The 20,729-nt window shown below is 38.9% G+C and overlaps 1 protein-coding gene across 6 annotated transcripts in view; it reads left to right on the plus strand.

The window, feature by feature from the left end:
* The window catches only part of Reps (RALBP1 associated Eps domain containing), a 145,944-nt gene that overhangs the window by 65,837 nt on the left and 59,378 nt on the right, over positions 1 to 20,729 (plus strand). For 4 of the 6 annotated variants that reach the window (XM_076176616.1, XM_076176617.1, XM_076176620.1 and 1 more), the window contains 2 exons: positions 10,992 to 11,166; positions 14,072 to 14,163. In XM_076176616.1, the coding sequence (XP_076032731.1) occupies positions 10,992 to 11,166; positions 14,072 to 14,163 (267 nt within the window). The remainder of the gene's footprint in view (positions 1 to 10,991; positions 11,167 to 14,071; positions 14,164 to 20,729) is intronic. The other 2 variants (XM_076176619.1, XM_076176621.1) reach the window with 1 other exon arrangement.

Below are 20,729 nucleotides of genomic sequence, written 5' to 3' on the forward strand. Positions count from 1 at the left end.
TTTTAGCAAGTAATATATATTTCCCACATCTTGTTCTTCCTTTCTCTGCTGGTCGATTAACCCATTCAACTCCGATGACAAGATGTCTTGTCATCGGAGTTGAATGGGTTAATTACTTCTTTAAGATTTGCTTGTGGGTCGCTGGTCGATTAATTACTTCTTTAAGATTTGCTTGTGGGTCGTGGGTCTTTTTCCAGCCAATGTGTTCTTTTGACATTGTTATACTAACGTTTTTTTCAGTTCATCTAAAGTGTTTCTTTGTGTTCTTGTGCCCTTTCATTTCCTGTTTTCAGATTCATTTCTATTGTTTGACTTTCTATAATATGTTCATATAACCTATTCAATTCATTTCATCCATTTGCTTTTGTAATTTAGGATCGTCACTTTCTGTACCGTTTTTTTTCTTCTACATACTAAGAATCATTAAGTGCAGCCTTATTTGCTTCATTCCTTGTATTAGTCTTTCGTTGTCGCTGACCAGTATTCAGATTCCTGTGTTCATGAAAAGAATCACAAATATATCTTTTACAAAAACAAAATTTTATAAAAGTCGTTTCGAAAAAAAATCGTTTCCGTCGGCCATGTTTTTATGCTACATGAGATTGTGACATGGTGTAGCTAAAACTCAACTCGTATGTTAGTATATATACGTATACTCTTGTATATATATATACTGTATATATATATAATATATATATATATATACATACATATATAAATACTGTATTTATATGTATAGTGTGTGTGTGTGTGTGTGTGTGTGTGTGTGAGAGAGAGAGAGAGAGAGAGAGAGAGAGAGAGAGAGAGAGAGAAAGGTCCTTTCTTTATATCCCTCGCAGATATGGAACCCTCTTGTACTACTTGCCGTTATTTGGACTCTCAAAGTGATTAATCCTTGATATTCCCGGAGCTCGGTTGACGTCACGTGTGGGGATCGCGCGTGTGTGTGTGTGTGTGGATGTGTGTGTGTGTGTGTGGATGTGCGTGTGTGTGCGTGTGTGTGTGTGTGTGTGTGTGTGTGTGTGTGTGTGTTTTGTATGCGTGCATGCGTATGTATGTGCATGTGTGTGTGTGTGTGTGTGTGAGTGTGTGTGAGTGTGCGTGCGTGCTGTATGCCTGCGTTTGTATTTGTGTGTGTGTGCGTATGTTGTATGCGTGCGTGTACATATGTGTGTGTTTACCTAATTGTAGTGTACAAGGTAAACAAAAACAACGCTCGTGGGGCCCCGTCTCTTATTCTACAGCCACGATGCATAGCTTCGAATCAACGTAAATGGTTCCTACTATATCTATACTCTCTAGTTATCAGCCGTTTCTATACCAAGAGACTTTTTCCCCTAAAGAAGGGGGGTGTCACATTTGTTTTCCGTTTTTAATTCGTTTCAATTTCTGTATGTTGGCCTCCTCGTGTATCTCGATGTTGATGGCTTAGAATTAAAGTGAATTGTGGTTGATCAAAATGTATAGCCCCTTGTGGATGAAAATACATATATAAACTCCGTCCCTCAAAACACACACACACACACACACACACACACACACACACACACACACACACACACACACACACACACACACACACACACCTACACACAAAGCCCATTGCCTGGGTCAGAAACGGTGTATCAAAACACAGCATCTCCACAGCGGGGCTTGGATAGAAAGCGAATGCCTGTTGAGCAGGGAAGGGAGAGGGCAAGAGATGGGTGTGAGTGGAGGACGGTTGTGAGTTGATAATGAATTGACGCGGCCCGAAGGAATTTCTCCTCATCTTCTCCAATTACTCGTGAGTGGGCGAGGAGGAAGAATCGCCATGTAATGAAGCGGGGACGGTAAACCAGGACACACACACACACACACACACACACACACACACACACACACACACACACACACACACACACACACACACACACACACACACACACACACATGTGGCGCGGTTGATAGAATACTGGACTGCCAGTACGGAGGTGCAGCAGTACCTGGTTCGAATCCTGCCCAGGGCTGAAATTATTTCGGTATCGCTGCGCCTCGGGTCATTACTCCTACTCTCGTGGGCGGGGAGTTGTGTGTGTGTGTGTGTGTGTGTGTGTGTGTGTGTGTGTGTGTGTGTGTGTAAGGTCATAGCCTTACCCATAGATCGGTCATACGAGCTCTGAGCTCTCCTCCTGGAGGGAAAAAGCTGTCGATCACGAGTCCAACACGTGATCCAAAGACCAAGGTGAACACACACACACACACACACACACACACACACACACACACACACACACACACACACACACACACACACCTACCTACCTACCTCGTGGCGCAGATGATAGAGATCTCGCCTGCCACTACGGCGGTCAGGTTCGACTTCCGCCCATGGCTGAAATAATTTCAGTATCGCTGCGCTGCGGGCTGTTACTCCAACGCGTGGGTGGGGAGTTGTGTGTGTGTGTGTGCGTGTAAAGTCACAGCATTACCCATAGGTCAGTCATACGAGCTCTGAGCTCTCATCCGGGAGGTTAATAACTGTCGATCACGAGTCCAACACATGATCCAAGACCATGGTGGTGAAGCGTGCGCACACACACACGCACACACACACACACACACACACACACACACACACACACACACACACACACACACACACACACACACAAACACGTGTGTGTGTATTTACCTAGTTGTATTTTACGGGAAGGGGAGCTATGCTCGTGGTGTCCCGTTTTCATATCTCGTTTTATCTAAACTATTTTTAAATTCATGTATTGTTTTTGCACACACCACTTTCTCATCTAACTTATTCCAACTGTCTATTACTCTGTGAGGAAAGCTGTTTTTTTCAGGTCTCTTCTATAGCTGTCTTTTTTTATTTTCTTTCCATGTCCTCTTGTATTTCTCTCATCCCATTTTATCAGATTCTCTATCAGTAATTTCTATGCCTTTCATGATTCTGTAAATAGCTATCAAATCTCCTCTCTTCTTTGCTCTAGTGTCTGTAGTTCAAGTTTTGCTAGTCTCTCTTCATATGATAGTTTTGAGAGTGTAGGTGCCAATTTTGTAATTGCTCTTTGTATTCTTTCAAGTTTTTTTTATACATTTTTTTGTACTTGGTGACCATATCGTTGCTGCATATTCCAATCTTGGTCTTATCAGGGTGATTAGAATTTTCTTCACCATTTCTTCATCCAGGTATGATGCAACTTTGATTGTTCTTATTAAATTATAAGTTTCTCCAAAAATCTTATTTATACGTTTCTCAGGTGACATATTATTCATAACAATGACTCCCAGGTCTTTTTCATTTTCTACTTTTTTTATTCCTTCTCCCAATTTATATGATCCTGTTATTCTGTTTTTACTTTTTCCAAATTCCATTATACTACACTTCTTTGTATTGAACTCCATCTCCCACTTCCTACTCCATTCCTGTACTTTATTTAGATCTCTCTGTAGTGATTCACAATCTTCTTCCGTGTTCACTTTTTTCAATAGTTTTGCATCATCTGCAAAGAAGCTCATATAGCTTTCAATTCCTTCATCCATATCATTAGTATATATAGCAAACATTATTGGGGCCAGAACTGTTCCTTGTGGAACACCGCTTATTACTTCATCCCATTTTGAGTGTTGGTCTCTTATCACTACTCTCATTTTTCTTTCTTGCAAAAAGTCTTCCATCCAATTAAGCAGTTTGCCCTGTATTCCTCCTTCAGTTTCTAATTTCTTAAGCAACTTCTTATGTGGTACTTTGTCAAAAGCTTTTTTTAGGTCTAGAAATGCACAATCAGCCCATCCATCTCTTTCTTGTATTATATCTATTAGCCTTGAATAGAAACATATTAAATTGGTGACGCATGATCGTCCTTGTCTGAATCCAAATTGTCTTGGATTTAGCACGTTGTTTTTTTCTAAATATTTTACCCATCTATTTTTGACAATTCTTTCACAAATTTTTGCTATTGTACTTGTTAGAGAGACTGGCCTATAGTTGTTAGAGTCTTCTTTATTTACCCCTTTATATATAGGTACTATATTTGCTTTTTTCCAATCTTCTGGAACTTTTCCTTCTTTCAAGGAACTGTTTATTATGCTATGTATTATGTCTGCCAGTTCATTCCTGCATTCTTTCAGAATCCAGTTTGCTATTTCATCTGGTCCATGCGATTTTCTGACATCAAGATTACTCAAGTGGTTCAATATTTCATTCTTTGTTACTTCTATTTCTTTCATAGGGGGGACTTTCTCTTTCCATTCGATCTCTTCAGGTTGTATGTTCTCCCTTGTAAATACAGTTTTATAATGTTTGTTCATAATTTCTGCCATTTCAATTTCCTCTGTGTATTCAACTCCTCCTTGTCTTAATTTCTCCAAATCTTGTTTGTTTTTCAGTTTGTTTACAAATCTGTAGAATAGTTTTGGTTGATCTTTACATTTTTCTATGACATCTTTTTCATATTTTCTCTTTTCCTCTCTGCACGCTTGTACATATTCATTTCTATAACAAGTATATATTTTCCATTTTTCTGGTCTTCTGTTTTTCTTCCATTTGGCCCAGGCTTTGTCTCTTTTGTCTTTTATCTCCCTACAACTTTTATTGTACCAGCACTTTACATATTCTTTTTCTTGTTTTTGTCTTGGGACATACTTTTCTACTCCTTTTTTATAGATTTTTGTCAAAATATTCCATTTCTCTTCTACTGTTGTATCTTCTTTGTGTATTCTTTCCCAGTTTTCATTTTGGAAGAATTCTCTTATTTTATCAAAGTTTGTTTTTTCATACATCGATCTTCCTTTTCTATATTGTTCATTTCTTTTCATGTATTTTTTCTCATTTAGTTCTAGTTCTATCAATATGTGGTCACTTTTGCTTATTGGTGCCTGGTATTCTATCTTTTCCACTATTTCAGGTTCTGATGTGATTATTAGGTCTAGTCTCGATGGTTCTTCCTCACTTCTATACCTAGTGTTCTCTTGGATCCATTGTGTCATTGTGTGGTCAGTAATCATCTCAAGTAGAACACTTCCCCATGAGTCTTCTCCACCCTTTACGGTCATCTCTTCCCAGCATATTTCTTTGCAATTATAGTCGCCCATCATAACTATTCTTCCATTATCTTGTTTAGTGTTATTCTTGTGTCTTCTAACATACTTTTATATTCATTCTCTTCCCATGAGGCTGTTTTTGGGGGCACGTAGTTTATTACAAACTTTCTGCTCTTCTTATCTCTATCTTCTACTTCTATCATGATCATCTCTACTCTATTGTTCCCATATGTGACACTCTTCATGCTTATATCCTTCTTAGTCAGGAACATAACTCCACCCCCTTGTTTTTTCTCTCTGTTTCTAATCCAATGATTATATGCATTGTGTCCTATGCTGTTGGGTGGTAGTGGACCTTTTAATTTTGTCTCAACAATTCCCATTATGTCCGGATCTTTTTCTTTCAGATATTTATTCAGTTCATTCAGTCCTGTTATTAATCCATCTATATTTGTGTAGGATACTTTTAACTTTCTGTTATTTCCATTGTATTCCCTGTTTCTTTTGTGTTTCTCTGTTATTTTCCATTGCTTCAATTTCATATTCACTACTCTCCAGTAGAATTCTTGTTTTTCTGTCTCCGTTCTGGTCTCGTTTTTTTTTCTTAGCTTCATGTCTTTTCCTTATTTCCTCCTCTCTTTCCTCTTTATTCATTTCCCTTTTTATCCATACCTTTTTATATTGTTCACTTGTTAGTTTCCCTGTTTTGGACAAGATATTCTCTGCCGTCGTTTGTGACCTGAATTTAATCTTAATTGGTCTGGTCTTGTCTGTACTATATTTCCCGAGTCTGAATTTCTCTTCGATTTGTTTCATTATTTCTGGCTCATCTTCCTGAACTAATTCTAGTAAGTTTCTTACTTTTTCATTTTCCTCTTTGATTCTTGTGGTTCTATCTGGGTTATGTTTCTCTTCCATTCCTGGAACCTAGAATAGTGGACAAGATTGAATATAAAACACCAATAAGTAAAAGTGACCACATATTGATTGAACTGGAACTAAATGAAGAAAAATACATGAAAAGAAATGAACAATATAGAAAAGGAAGATTGATGTATGAAAAAACAAACTTTGATAAAATAAGAGAATTCTTTCAAAATGAAAACTGGGAAGAAATATACAAAGAAGAAACAACAGTGGAAGAGAAATGGAATATTTTGACAAAAATTTACAAAAAAGGAGTGGAAAAGTATGTCCCAAGACAAAAATAAGAAAAAGAATATGTAAAATGCTGGTACAATAGAAGTTGTAGGGAGTTAAAAGACAAAAGAGACAAAGCTTGGACCAGAATGTAAAAAGACAGAAGGCCTGAAAAATGGAAAATATATACTTGTTATAGAAATGAATATGTACAAGCATGCAGAGAGGAAAAGAGAAAATATGAAAAAGATGTCATAGAAAAGTGTAAAGATCAACCAAAACTATTTTACAGATTTGTAAACAACAAATTGAAAAACAAACAAGACTTGGAGAAATTAAGACAAGGAGGAGTTGAATACACAGAGGAAATTGAAATGGCGGAAATTATGAACAAACATTTTAAATCAGTGTTTACAAGGGAGAACATACAACCTAAAGAGATCGAATGGAAAGAGAAAGTCCCTCCCATGAAAGAAATAGAAGTAACAAAGAACGAAATATTGAAACACTTGAGTAATCTTGATGTCAGAAAATTGCATGGACCAGATGAAATAGCAAACTGGATTCTGAAAGAATGCAGGAATGAACTGGCAGACAAAATACATAGCATAATAAACAGTTCCTTGAAAGAAGGAAAAGTTCCAGAAGATTGGAAAAAAGCAAATATAGTACCCATATATAAAGGAGGAAATAAAGAAGACTCTAACAACTATAGACCAGTCTCCCTAACAAGTACAATAGCAAAAATTTGTGAAAGAATTGTCAAAAGTAGATGGGTAAAATATTTAGAAAAAAACAACGTGTTAAATCCAAGGCAATTTGGATTCAGACAAGGACGATCATGCGTCACCAATTTAATATGTTTCTATTCAAGGCTAATAGATATAATACAAGAAAGAGATGGATGGGCTGATTGTGCATTTCTAGACCTAAAAAAAGCTTTTGACAAAGTACCACATAAGAAGTTGCTTAAGAAATTAGAAACTGAAGGAGGAATACAGGGCAAACTGCTTAATTGGATGGAAGACTTTTTGCAAGAAAGGAAAATGAGAGTAGTGATAAGATACCAACACTCAAAATGGGATGAAGTAATAAGCGGTGTTCCGCAAGGAACAGTTCTGGCCCCAATAATGTTTGCTATATATATTAATGATATGGATGAAGAAATTGAAAGCTATATGAGCTTCTTTGCAGATGATGCAAAACTACTGAAAAGAGTGAACACGGAAGAAGATTGTGAATCACTACAGAGTGATCTAAATAAAGTACAGGAATGGAGTAGGAAGTGGGAGATGGAGTTCAATACAAAAAAGTGTAGTATAATGGAATTTGGAAAAAGCAAAAACAGAATAACAGGATCATATAAATTGGGAGAAGAAGGAATAAAAAAAGTAGAAAATGAGAAGGACCTGGGAGTCATTGTTATGAATAATATGTCACCTGAGAAACATATAAATAAGATTTTTGGAGAAACTTATAATTTAATAAGAACAATCAAAGTTGCATTTACATACCTGGATGAAGAAAGGGTGAAGAAAATTCTAATCACCCTGATAAGACCAAGATTGGAATATGCAGCAACGATATGGTCACCAAGTACAAAAAAATGTATAAAAAAACTTGAAAGAATACAAAGAGCAATTACAAAATTGGCACCAACACTCTCAAAACTATCATATGAAGAAAGACTGGCAAAACTTGAACTACAGACACTAGAGCAAAGAAGAGAGAGAGGAGATTTGATAGCTATTTACAGAATCATGAAAGGCATAGAAATTACTGATAGAGAGAATCTGATAAAATGGGATGAGAGAAATACAAGAGGACACGGAAAGAAAATAAAAATAGACAGCTATAGAAGAGATCTGAAAAAGAACAGCTTTCCTCACAGAGTAATAGACAGTTGGAACAAGTTAGATGAGAAAGTGGTGTGTGCAAAAACAATACATGAATTTAAAAATAGTTTAGATAAAATGAGAGATGAAGACGGGACACCACGAGCATAGCTCCCTTTCCCGTAAAATACAACTAGGTATATACAGACACACACACACACACACACACACACACACACACACACACACACACACACACACACACACACACACACACAAATCCCTGCCCACGAGAGTTTGAGTAACAATTCACAGCGCAGCGATGCTGAAATTATTTCAACCCTGGGCGGGTTTCGAACCATGACCGCCGTAATGGCGGCCGGAAACTCTAACCACTGCGCCACGAGGTTGTGTGTGTGTGTACAGGTTATTAAGTATTTAGTTGACAGTAGACAGTGCTTCTATCCTTGGGAACGGTGTTGGGCCACAGAGTTGGTAAGGGAGAGATTTAAGGAAGTAGAGATAGTGAAAAGGAAAAGGGCTGAACATTCTTGCTTGAAAGAAGATTATATTCTCCTGCCATAAAAGAATGCTGTACGACTTTGATCTGTTCGGATGTCCGTAAAATCCTTACAATATGGACTGTATAGGATTTAAGTAGCCATTACCTCGTGTGGGCAAGAGAGAGAGAGAGCGAAAGTGAGATCGAGGGTAGTTATGGTCATAGAAAATGGGAAATATAAAAAGAAAATGCGTTTCGTTATTGGTAACTAGCATATCTATACTTTAGGACAGTATTGCACCAAGGATGTGGGGTCATAGAGATAGTAAAGGAGATATTTAAGGAAGGTAACAGAAAGATGATGTACTGTAGTTGATTTTCAGAGTTGTCAGCATATTTTTGTTATTGAGATTAGTCCTCAGTCATAATGAATGTTGGATATGGTATGTATGGGTGTTGTTTTAGTTCACTCACAAAAAAACTTGTGCTGTAAGCACCCCATGTAGTGGAGGGCGAGGGAAAGGGAGAAGGAAAGGGAAGGGAAGGGGAGAAGAAAAGGGAAGGTGAGAGGGAAAGGGAAGGGGAGAGGGAAAGAGAGAAGAAAAATGATGGGGAGAGGGAAAGAGAGAGAGAGAGGAGATAGAGAAGAGAGAGAGTGAGCAAGTGAGTAGATAAGTTAAAGTGCAGGGAGGAAAGTTGGCCTACCTCCTTACACCTGAAATAAAACGAGGTGGAGGGGCAGGGAGAGTTAAGAGGAGGAGGAGGAGGTACTTCCCATTGAAAGGATGGCACTTGACTACAGGCTTAGTCAGCCCCTTTTAGCCTTTTGGGAGCTCTGAATCCAGACCAGCCACTTGGCACATGTATTTTTTTCCTGTAGTATATTACACAGTTCCAGTGCTCTGAAAAGCTAAGTTTTCTCACATTTTGTGTATGTATGTATCTAATTGTAGTGTACAGGAAAGGAGCAATGCTGATTGGGTGCTATCTCCTAGTCTCTAGCTTATCATGTCTAGCCTCACATTAATGTACAGTTCCAACAAAGTGTATATCTTTGACTTACAATTATCATATTTAGATCCTGATTCATGTATTGTTCCAGCTTGGGTTGTCTCACTTTCTAAGCTATTCCAAGTATTTGTGCATCTATATGGAGAACTGTATTTCTTCACATCCTTTAGACATATAGTCTTCCTTAATTTGTTCTCATGACCTCTTGAAGCCTTCCCATTCTTAATCAAGAGATCTCTTCTGCCCAAGCAATATGTCCTCATGAGTGACCTGAATACTGTAATCATATCACCTTTTTCTCTTCGATCTTCCAAAGTTTGTAGACCCAGGGCTTTTAGTCTTCCCTCGTATGGTTTATCTGTCAGGCTGGGCACCAGTTTGGTTGCTTCCCTTTGTATTCTCTCAATCTTGATTATATTCTTCACTTGTGTGGGGATCATACCCCTGACATATATTTCAGTCTTGGATAGATTAGGGTTTCAGTGAGTTTTATCATCATCTTTTCATTCATATAGTGAAAAGTCATTTTAATCTTCTGCAGCAGTCAGTATCTCTCTCCCACAATCCTGCTGATATGTCTTTCAAGAGGTTGTTTTTTTTATCAATATTTCCAAATCCTTTACCTTTTGTTTTTGTAATGGGTTCTCTTCCCAAGGAATAGTTTAAGGATGGTCTTTTGCTGCTATTGCCAATTTCCAGTACTTTGCATTTTTGTTATTGAAATTCATTTCCCATTCTTGGCTCCATGAAAAAATTGTCTAGATCTTTTTGCAATAGGGTAACATACAAGACATATAACAAAAACAAATGAATGTATAATTTTAAAGCATGTGTTTTTTACATTATGATATACATAAATGTATTAAATTATATGCTTTAAATACATTTACTAATATTAAAGTAGAGGAGTTTAGTCTGTGATGTCACAACAGACAGCAAACCTTGCATAATGTAGTGCTGACAAAAGCAATGTCCTCATATGGAAGGGGTTAAGTCTAGCATGTATACAGAGAGGAGAGTGGCTGATGCTGATTGGCCAAAAGGTTTGGGCTATCCCTGGAACACATAAAAGCTTCTAGCCAACCAATGGTTGTTTCAGGAACACATGATGTCATGACAGTTCTCAAAACTCATGTAAAGAATCTAGCTCGTGGTCGCTAACTGGTGGAACAGTGAATGTGGGCCAATTTGCCATGCAGAGTTTTGCCAGTTAATATGATATAAATTTGAATTTTATTTCATTTCAGCCACATTGCAGAAGCTAAATAATGATGCAAGTCAAATAATAAAATGATGAATAATAAAATATGCTGTTGTTATTCCTTATGGTATATATATTGTTTTTTATCTAGAGAACAGGAGTGTCTTTTTTTTTTTTTTTTTTTAGAGTGATTACAGTGTAGAAGAAAATCTTGTATTAATGTTGTATTTGTTATTACAAAGTGTTCTCTTTTTCATTACAGATCAGTAATCTCAGTGGGGGAGCGAGTCAGGGTTGGTATGGCCGCCGTGAGTTATTTGTAGCCTTGAAGCTTGTAGCTGCAGCCCAGAGAGGTCTTCCTGTCTGCACTGAATCTCTTTCTCTTGGGGTTGACCTACCTCTCCCAAGACTTCACACCAACAATAATACACATTTTGGTAGGGATTGTTCGAGTTGTTTTGCATGAGGATTCAACCCTATGAACATGGTAAGGTCTGTAATAGATTCAATTCTTATTGATGCTGGACAGTTCTGTTTATTGAAAGAGTGAATACCATATAATAGTAATTATTGCCTAGAGTTTCACTGACTTGAAGCCAACAGTCCCACATTATATAACAGACCTTGGGTTCTCCCATAGATCTCTCTGGGAGGAAACAGTCTGTTGTGTGTATTGCATTTGTGTTGATCTATTTCTGTCACCGCTGTCACATAGTGATCATTTGTCATTTGTCAGTTCTTTGTATGTGAAAGTTAGTCAAAGTTGATGAGACCTTGGGGCTGGTCTGGAGACAGAATCCCAGAGATTTGATGGGATGAAGACAAAGAGATGATTCTGAGATACAATTCATAGGACCAACCACAATCAGTAATTTATTGTTGATCCCTAGGAGAAAATATATAATAATAGAAACAGTGAAGTCAAAATTTCTTGTGTCACAGTAATGTTGAAAATATACGAGTTCTGGCTAATATTGGAGATTACAGTTTAGTACTATTATTTAAATTTACCAACTTCATGTTCTGCACTAAGGGAAAGAGGTTTTGTACAACTGAAGGAGAGTACATTTGTAGAAGCATGGAATGAACAATTTAGAGCCAAGTAGATTATTTAGATTAGTGATCCAAAGAAGAAAATCAAGGAATTTGAGCATGCATAAAGTAATCTACTGTATATTTTTTCTTTTTGTCTCTTCCAGGTAAGTAAGATATCTGCAACAGTCATTGACCTAAAAGAAAATAAGTTCAAACAATAAATGTCGAGTAGAGCAATTTATAATTGTTTTAAGTTGTTGAACACTTTAATAAAGAAGGTGGTGAGGATCCAGTAGCAGGAAGCACATAGCTGTGGCCAAAGCTTTATGCACTTAGACTGTTGGGCACAGAGCAGTCACTGTTGGGAATTGGAGAAAAATGCGGGATTCAAGCCCACAATTAAGTTAATGTGAGACCAGCATGCTTGCAATTATGAAACTAGTGCACTCTGTGTTGTTATGTGGGTATGGCTAGAGTGGGCTAGTGTTAGATGTGGTCAGTGTTTTCTGTGTGATGGTTACTATCCAGGCAGTTTGTTTCTATGCCAAGCCTGTTTTGTATCTGTATTGTTTTAATCTGGATGGTGACCTGAATGCGGTCATGCCATTGTGGTTCTCGCTGAAGGTCATATGATGAGTGTCAAAAGTGAAGCCTAGTTTTATGACTCTTTTCGAATCAGAGAGTTTGGCCATTTGGTTTCATTGTTTGATGATTTTTTATTCATGGTTGTTGTTGTTGTTGTCGTTCCCTAGACTGTCTGTCCGAGCAGTCCCGTCTCCCCAAGGAATGCCACAGCCGAAGCTGGGTTTTCCCACAAATCCTTTATAGAGTGTATGTTGTGTTGTTTGCGTGCATGATTGTGTATAATGCAGTCTTCCATTATGTGTTGTATGGTATGGGGTGAAGTGTTACATCCTGGGCAGCTGTTCACAATGCGGTCATCCAGCCTCTTCTGGTAGCTTAGAAGTGCTGGGTGGTGGCCGCACCGCAGTCTGGCCAAGTGGACTCTGTCCTTTGGTGGGAGAGAGGATTCAGAAGGGTGGATATCAGGGAGTCTGGCATGCAGCAGTGTGTTGTCTTTCAGTGTGTTAATGGAGCGGTGAGTGATATGATTATGAATATGTTTCCGGAGGTTGGTATTTGGTGGTTGTGGAGGAAGAGAAGAGAGTATCTGTGCGTGATAAAGGTCTTTGGGTGTTATTTTAATGTTTCTTGGTGTGTGTGGGTGTTCTGCTATGTAGTGTAGCGGGTGTGATGTGTTTGTGGTGGCTGCGGCAAGTGTTTGTGTGCCTCTCATGTCGAGGTGGTCCTTGACTTTGAGGACTTTTGTTTCATGGTGTAAATGGTCTGTAGGTGTTGTATTTGTGCAGCCTGTAATTGTTTTTAGGGCTTTGTTTTGTATGATTTGAAGGGTGTTGTGGTGTGTCTCACTGAGATTAGGAGCCCATGCAGGACTTATTTATGGTTGTCTGGGGTGGGTACTATCAATTATGATTTCTGGGGTGAGGTTGGTGAGGTTGAGGCACAGCTTGAGGTTGATTTCTCATATTGCTTTGTATGTTCCTGCTAAGGCATGTGAGCTTTAAGAGGTATTATTCAATATATAGCTTGACTTTAGTTAATCAGTGCCTTCCAAGGGAAATGCTTATTGGCTGACTTCAGTTCAGTTGCATCATTAAAGTTGGTTATGAAGTATGTTTCTGGAACCAATAGCACTAGCAGTTCTCATCTAAGAATTTTGCAATGTCCAGGAGGTTCTGGATTGCTAGTTCCAGATTCCAGAGACAAGAGCCATATTGATGGACTTGATGTAATGTGTTCCAGCGTGGGTTAGGGTTAAAGATGGCGAGATCGAGTGGTTTGAGGTGAAAGAATGTTGGAGATGAAGTGTTTGGGAAATATGGTGTGGGTTGCAAGGGTGAACAGAGTGAGAAGTGAAGATAGGTGGAGAGCAGGAATGGAAAGAGAGCTGGCAAATGGAGTTGATGAAAGAATACTGGGTTTTGACATGAAAAGAATGAGTGAAGAGAGACTAGAAAAAAACAAGTATTCAAGGATCCTGCCTCTCTCTCTCTCTCTCTCTCTCTCTCTCTCTCTCTCTCTCTCTCTCTCTCTCTCTCTCTCTCTCTCTCTCTCTCTCTTATCTCTCTCATCTCTCTCTCACATATTTTAACTCATACTTTCCCTTCTTTCCATCAAAGAATTTAGGATGACTGTTGATGTGATATGATTGATTATTTCAAATTTTCCTTGTAGTTCATATGTCTCCATAGCTAAATGTTTAAATTATATGATTTCTTTCCACAGCAGATGACAATGCACTCTACACAACCAAAGGAAACTGTGCTTCCAGCCCCGACTTGATTCAATTAAGTGACTCAGACTGCAACACATCTCAGGTGAGCTAATTCTTGTCTGACTAGTTTTTCATGTGACATAAAAAGACATGTTAAGTGATTTTTTGTTGTTGTAAATTATGTACATATACCAAGGCTTTTTCCCCCTTACAAGGGAGGTAGCCAAAAAGAAAAAGGCATAAAATCATTCCCACCCATTCCATCCCTAAATACACTCCACTCCCCTCCACCCTCCCTCCCATCTTAGCACCTCCTGGATGACAGGTCATCCCTGCACCTTGTCCACTGCCCTGGTTCAGAGGCAGTGTCAAAAGGCACAGCACATCCACAGCAAGGCTGCTTCATTGAATTGGTAACCCCCCCCCCCTCTCTGTCCCCCCCATGCATAAAAGAAGATGGGGAGAAATCCCTTCGGGCTGTGTCAAATTTTGCTCAAACATACTACCTCACCCTCCATCCCCCCATCCATTCCACCTCATGCATCACAACATCTTCCATATACAACCATTCTCCATTCACCTTCTGTCCTCTCCCGTCCTTCCTCAACAGACATTCCCCTCTTCCCCAAAGCCCCCTTCACCCCATCCATCCATCTCATCCTAGGATGTCCCTTCATGTTCACTCCCTCCACATCTGCCTTCCATACCTCTTTTACTAGTCTTTCTTCACTCATTCTTTCCATGTGTCCAAACCATCCTAATACTCTTTCATCAACCCTATCTCCCAACTCCCTTTCCACCCCTGTTCTCCTCCTCACCTCCTCATTTCTCACCCTATCTAACCTAGTAACCCCCATCATACTTCTCAGACACCTCATCTCAAACACATTCAAACTCCTTCTCTCTTCCTCTTTTATGTTCCATGTTTCTGCCCCATACAGTGCTGTTGGCACAATCACTCCTTCATACAGTCTCCTCTTAGCATCCATTCCCAAATGTCTATTGCTCATTACACTTTTTAATCCACCAAGGCATTTACTCACTTCTCTCAATCTACATTCTACCTCCACTCCACCTTTTCCTGCCACATTTGCACCCAAGTATCTAAAACTATCCACTTCCTCCAGTCGCTCTCCCTTAATGCTCACTTCCAGTCTGCTGCCACTTTCACTTCTTGTACATCTCATCACCTTACTTTTACCCATATTTATCTTCAGCTTTCTTCTTTCACACACTCTCCCAAACTCTTTCACCAACTATCGCAATCCCTCCTCCGATTCTGCCACAAGCGCAGTGTCGTCCGCAAATAACAGCTGGCTCTCCTCCCATTTTTCTCCATTTTCTTTAACCATCTCCAATCCCTGACCCACCACCCTTACATTTACCTCTTGCACCACCCCATCCATGTATAAGTTGAACAGCCAGGGAGACATAACGCATCCCTGACAAAGTCTCACCTTTACCTCAAACCGCTCACTCTCTCCATTTCTAATCCTGACACATGCTCTACTATCATAAAAACTCTTGACAGCTCCTAGAAGCTTTCCTCCTATCCTGTATATCCACAAAACCTCCCACAGTGCCTTCCTGTCTACCCTGTCATAAGCCTTATGTCATAAGCCATAGATTATGTAGGTATTTACCTAGTTGTATTTTGCGTGAAGGGGAGCTATGCTCGTGGTGTCCCGCCATTGTATCTTGCAGTGTCTAGTTTGCTTTTAAACTCATGAATGGTTTTTGCGCATACTATTTCATTATCCAGTTTGTTCCAATTGTCCAAAACTCTATGTGGAAAACTGTTTTTCTTCATTTCTCTTCTATAGCTATGTTTTTTTATTTTCTTTCCATGTCCTCTTGTGTTCCTCTTGTCCCAGTTAAGTAAGTCCTCTCTATCAAGTATCTCTGTGCCTTTCATGATTCTGTAGATGGTCAGTAGGTCACCTCTCTTCTTTGCTCCAGTGTCGGTAACTCCAGTTTAGCCAATCTCTCCTCGTATGATAGGTTTGCAAGTGCAGGTGCCATTTTTGTAGCTGCTCTTTGGATTCTTTCTATTTTCTTTATATTCTTTTTGGTACTGGGGGACCACAATGTCACCACATACTCTAGTCTAGGCCTTATCAATGTAACCAATATTTTTTTTATCATGTCTTCGTCCAAGTATGTAAATGCCACTTTTATTGATCTTAGCAAGTTGTAAGTCTCCCCGACAATTTTGTTAATCTGTTTATCATAGGACAAGTCGTTCGTGATGATTACTCCCAAATCTTTTTCGGATCCTACTTTCTTTACTTCCTTGGTTCCAATTTTATATTTTCCTGATATTCTGTTTTTGCTTTTTCCAAACTCCATTATGCTACACTTCTTAGTATTAAAGTCCACTTCCCATTTCTGACTCCAGTTCCATACCCTATTCAGGTCTTCTTGCAGTGCTTCACAGTCCTTATCAGTTTCTACTTTCCTTAACAGTTTGGCGTCGTCAGCAAAGAAGCTCATGTAACAGTTCACGTCCTCATCCATGTCATTCATATAGATAGCAAACATTATTGGTGCCAGTACAGATCCTTGCGGTACTCCACTGATCACCTCTTTCCAATCTGAATATTTTTCTCTGAGCACTACTCTCATCTTTCTACCAGTCAGGAAGTCCTCCATCCATTTTAGTAGGTTCCCTTGTATTCCTCCTATGTGTTCCAGTTTTTTTAGTAATTTTCTGTGTGGTACTTTGTCAAAGGCTTTTTGCAAGTCTAGGAATGCACAATCAGCCCATCCATTTCTTTCTTGCACTATGTCTATTAGCCTTGAGTAGAAGCATATTAAGTTTGTGGTGCATGATCTTCCTTGTCTGAACCCGAATTGTCTTGGGTTTAATATGTTGTTGTCTTCCAGATGTTTTACCCATCTATTCTTGATGATTTTCTCACAAATTTTGGCTATAGTGCTTGTTAGTGATACTGGCCTATAGTTGGTGAGTTCTTGCTTGTTTCCTCCTTTATATATTGGTACAATGTTAGCATTTTTCCAGTCATTAGGTATCTTTCCTTCTTTGAGTGAGCTATTTATTATGATGTGTATTTTGTCCGTTAGTTCTTCTTTGCATTCCTTTAGAATCCAATTTGCAATACCATCCGGGCCATGTGATTTTCTGACGTCCAGTTTTGATAGATGTTCTGATATTTCTTTTTGTGATGTAAACTCACTCATATGGGGAGATTGCATGTTATCATCCACGTCCCAATTTTGTATTTTCTCTCTGGTGAAGACAGATTTAAAGTGGTTGTTCATGACTTCGGCCATCTCTAATTCTTCTGTGTATTCTATATTTCCTTGGCGTAGTTTCACCATTTCCTGTTTGGTTTTAAGTTTACCATTCGCATACCGATAGAATAGCTTGGGTTGATCTTTGCATTTATCTATAATATCCTTCTCATGGTTCCTTTTCTCCTCTCTTCTCACATTAACATACTCATTTCTATAGTTTATATAAATTTGCCATTTGCTTTGTTTTTTGTCTTTTCTCCACCTTTTCCAAGCTTTGTCCCTTCTGTCTTTTGCCTCACTGCATCTTTTGTTGAACCAACATTTAATGTACTCTCTCGCTTTTGTCTTGGTACATGCCTGTTTACCCCTTCATTGTAATTATCCATCAATATATTCCATTTCTCTTCCACTGTTGTCTCTTCCATATAGAAATTTTCCCAGTTTGCATTCCTAAAGAATGTCTTTAGTTTTGCAAAGTCTGTTTTGTTGTACATCAATCTTCCTTTCCTATGCTTTTCGTTCCTCTTCATGTCTATTTCTTCCTTTTGACATTACAAGACAATTGGTGTCTTGTAATGGACTCTGTCCACTATTTCAGGTTCTGTTGTAAATATTAAATCTAGTTTCGATGGCTCTTCATTGTTTCTGTACCTTGTGTTTTCACTGACCCATTGGGTCATTGTGTACTCCATGGTCATGTCTAGCAGTACATTGCCCCACAAGTCATCTCCTCGCACTGTCATGTTGTCCCAACAAATTTCTTTGCAATTGAAGTCCCCCATAATTACCAGATTACCCTTACCCATTAGTATCTCATTTAGTGATTTTCTTGTATCTTCTAGCATTTTTGTATGTTCGTTCTCTTTCCAAGCATTCGTTTTTGGAGGCACATAGGTCACCACAAACTTTCTACTTTTCATATTCTTGCCTTCGACTTTTATCATGATCAGTTCAACATTACCTTTGCCCTCTGCAATTTTTGTCACGTTTAGGTCTTTCTTGGCCAAGAACATGATTCCCCCTCCCTGTTTCTTGTCCCTGTTTTTTATCCAGTAATTGTATAGACCTTGTCCAATAACGATGGATGGTATTTCACCTCTTAGTTTAGTCTCTACAATTTCCATTGTCTGGTTTTTCTTCTAACAGATAATCATTGAGTTCGTTCAGACCTGTAATTAATCCGTCAATGTTAGTATAGGCCACTTTTAATTTTCTTTCTTCTCCATTATTTTTTCTGTCCTTGGTTTTTTCGTTTTGATGCGCCATTGTCTCAATCTCATGTCGATTACTCTTCAATGGAATTCTTTGCATTCTGTCTCCGTTCTCATCAAGTTTTTTTCCTTTGCTTCTTCTCTTAGTGACTTTTCTTTTTCTAATTTCCCAGTACTCATTTCTCTTTTTATCCATATCTTATTGTACTTTTCACTCTTTGCCAATTGTCCTTTAACTGCATAAACTGCATAAACAGGGCAAAGGAAACATGGATTGCCGTGTTAATGCAACTTGTTCACATGGATTTTCATTTATCCTTTAAGTGAAACCACGTGATGCATTACTACCTCTTGTATGATTAGATTGTTGACAACTGTATTAGTTTCCCCATTGGGTGGAAAGGGTGATGGAGGGCAGTGAAATGGGTGGGAATAAGTATGTGCCTCTGAGTTAGCTACCTTCCTTATAAGGGGGAAAAAACTCTTGGTATAAAGGTACATTTCTTTCCATTGAAAATTGTTTCCTACTCCCAGCTCCTCCCATAGATCCTATCCAGATCTTCTTGTAAAAATATACATTCCTCTATGTTCCTCACTCTCTTGATCTTTACATCATTAGCAAGTAACTTCACATAATTGGTTAATTATCTATCATGTCATTAGCACATTACAAGGAGATTGGTTTTTTGTGCCTAAAGGAAGCAGTTTGATTATATAGAAAAAATTCTGGTTATTGATTAACAATTATGTTCAGATGTAAAAATATTTGCTCTGAAAATGCTTAAACTTCATTTGACTCAATCCTGAATGGGACAGTATGGGTTTGCTAGTATATTCTAAAGTATTAGCAGACCAATTAACTTGTGTTGGGGTGGGGGTTGGGCAGTATACTTAGTAAAAGTTAAAAGAATAATTCGTGCTCATGTGAAAGTAATAAAAAGATGTTTTGGAAAGAAATTAAGAGAGGAAGAGGAGGCGAATCAAGTAGGGAAGAAAAGGTAAAAGGTACAGATGGAGAGTTGATAATGGAAGAGATGGCAGTGAGGGGAAGATGGGCAGAATATTTTAGGGAGTTGCTAAATGTGAAGGAGGATAGGGAAGGAAAGATAGCTGCAGTGGGAAATACGAAGAAAATGAGAGTGATGAGTGAGGAGAACGGAGGAGAAATAAGGAAGGATGAGGTGAAGGCAGTTGTAAAGATGATGAAAGCAGGTAAGGCACCTGGTCTGGATGGATGTCATGCAGAATGTCTGAAAAAGGGAGGTTCAGTGATGGTGGACTGGTTGGTGAGATTATTTAATGTTTGCTGGAGAGAGGGTAAAGTACCGGAGGACTGGAGTAGTGCCTGTATAGTTCCTCTTTACAAGGGAAAAGGGGACAAGTGTGAATGTAGTAATTTCAGAGGGATTAGCCTGTTGAGTGTAGTAGGGAAGGCTTATGGGAGAATCTTAATTGAGAGGATAAGGAGAGGAACAGAAGGAGTAATTGGTGAGGAACAGTGTGGATTTAGGACGGGTAGAGGTTGTGTAGATCAGATCTTTGTGGTAAGACAGATATGTGAGAAAGCTATAGGAAAGGGGAAGGATGTTTTTTGGGCTTTTATGGATCTGGAAAAGGCTTATGATAGGGTAGACAGAAAGGCACTGTGGGAGGTTATGCAGATTTATGGGATAGGAGGAAAGCTTTTGGGAGCTGTCAAGAGTTTTTATGTGAGTAGTAGAGCATGTGTTAGGATTGGAAATGGAGAGAGTGAGTGGTTTGAAGTAAAGGTGGGACTTCGTCAAGGATGCGTTATGTCGCCCTGGCTGTTCAACTTATACATGGATGGGGTGGTGCGAGAGGTGAATGCTAGGGTAGTGAGTCAGGGATTGGAGATGGTTAAAGAAAATGGAGAAAAGTGGGAGGTGAGCCAGCTGTTGTTTGCGGACGACACTGCGCTTGTGGCAGGGTCAGAGGAGGGATTGAGGAAGCTGGTGGCAGAGTTTGGGAGAGTATGTGATAGAAGAAAGCTAAAGATAAATGTGGGTAAAAGTAAGGTGATGAGATGTACAAGGGGTGAAAGTGGCAGTAGACTGGAAGTGAACATTAAGGGAGAGCGACTGGAGGAAGTGGATAGTTTTAGATACTTGGGTGCAAGTGTAGCAGGAAAAGGTGGAGTGAAGGTGGAGGTAGAATGTAGATTGAAAGAAGCGAGTAAATG

The sequence above is a fragment of the Oratosquilla oratoria genome, chromosome 39 (genome assembly GCF_046742065.1).
Source record: "Oratosquilla oratoria isolate Oo_2021 chromosome 39, ASM4674206v1, whole genome shotgun sequence".
Lineage (NCBI taxonomy): Eukaryota > Metazoa > Arthropoda > Malacostraca > Stomatopoda > Squillidae > Oratosquilla > Oratosquilla oratoria.